Raw genomic sequence first — 1,639 nt, forward strand, 5'->3', positions numbered from 1 at the left:
CCATCTGTGAGATGAGAAATCATCATAGGGTTCATAGGGTTATTAAGCAGATAAAATGATGCTCTCTATTTAAAGTATTGAGCACAATACCTGACCTAGAAAATACGTAGTAACTGATTGTTATCTAAATGAAGAATTACCCTACCCTGTACTAATCCCACTCCCGCAGGTCAGAGGGCTCAGAGGAATATAGCTGAGTCTATGCAGAGCTACTCCCTTATATATCTTTTTCATGTAATGTATCTTTTTCTCCATTTTCTACAGATTGTATAGGTAGCTCTCTTTAAGATTCTTGTCAGGTGCTAAAAACTAGCTTATGAGGCAGTTATCTGCCATGGTCCAGTGAAAGCTAGATTGTTGGGATAGACTTTAGGGCACAAGCTCAATCAGGTATGTCCTTATTATCTTTGCTAAAATAATCTGAATATTGTTGTGTAATTTATTCCTTCCACCAAAAATACATTTTTCCATGTTAAAAATAAACTTGGGTAATATACAGCTATCTTTCTCATTAAAGTTTAAACAGTATTATTATGTCCACTGTTACAGTCTGAATATAGCAGCTTAGCTGACATAGCTCTTTGATAAATCCTAGATCTTAAACTATATCAACCTTGAATTTTCTACATATCAGTTATCACAATTATAGTTAGAAATCATAGTTTTAAAAATATCAATGGAACATTCTCCTTTTTCATTATACCAAATTTTCTATGTAACATAACATGATGGAAATTAAAGATTGAATATTTAAACATGTGTATTTTTATAAAAATGTGAAGTTAAAAAAACTTTTTAAAATCTATTTCTCCAGGAAGAAAATAAATCTTTAAAGGAACAGAAAAAACAGAATGGCTTGTGTTTCCTAAAGAGACTAATACAAAACATAAAAACTTGTTGGAATAAAATTTTGAGGGGCACTAAGGAACATTGAAAAATATGGAGTGGCGATACAGAAACATATGAACTTTACTTGCATCCTCCAAGAATCTATCTGCTTATGCAATTTTTTTTGGAGTAGAATGCCTTCTGGAAGTTACTGAATGCATCCTGGTAAAAATGGATTAGAGCAATTGAGAAATCCACACTGTATTACTAGAAGATGGATACAAACAATGGAAACTGAATGCTGCAATCAACAAACTATTTCATATGTATGTGGACGTGTATCGATCGGTATTACTTCTTTACTGAGTTTTGTAAGACAATTCATGTAAGTTATCAGCTGCAATAATACTTTTCAAACCTGTTTAAATATTTTAGAAGACATCAAATTTATGAATTATGTAAAGGTTACAGGATTCAAAATTTACATTGCTTTATTATTAAAATAATTTTATGTCCCACTATGAATCAATATACTGTATTAAGAGTGGCAATTGTCATCTTCTGTGCTGGAGACATTTAGGGTTAACAGTGGCATATGGACAATGCCCATGAGAACAAGAGAGTAACACACCTTAAAGAAGCAACAGCATAAAGACGTCCAAGATACTTAGGAGAGATATCAAGAGATGTAATTGAACATGAACATATAACAAAATGCCTTCAATAAATGGCATAGCAAATGTTTTAAAATGAAAAAAAAAGGACATTTTTTAAAAAATATAAATCCACCTAGTCTAAGGATGTTAAACCT

At 31.6% G+C, this 1,639-nt stretch overlaps 1 protein-coding gene across 3 annotated transcripts in view; it reads left to right on the top strand.

Annotated features, from left to right (window-relative positions):
* IL7 (interleukin 7) overlaps positions 1-934 on the top strand; it is a 57,978-nt gene extending 57,044 nt beyond the window's left edge. For all 3 annotated transcript variants that reach the window (XM_012663093.1, XM_012663092.1, XM_012663094.1), the window contains one exon: positions 815-934. In XM_012663093.1, coding sequence (XP_012518547.1) covers positions 815-934 — 120 coding nt within the window. The remainder of the gene's footprint in view (positions 1-814) is intronic.
* The last annotated feature ends 705 nt before the right edge of the window (positions 935-1,639 follow it).

The sequence above is a fragment of the Propithecus coquereli genome, unplaced genomic scaffold, assembly GCF_000956105.1.
Source record: "Propithecus coquereli isolate 6110/MARCELLA unplaced genomic scaffold, Pcoq_1.0 Scaffold8, whole genome shotgun sequence".
Taxonomy (NCBI): domain Eukaryota; kingdom Metazoa; phylum Chordata; class Mammalia; order Primates; family Indriidae; genus Propithecus; species Propithecus coquereli.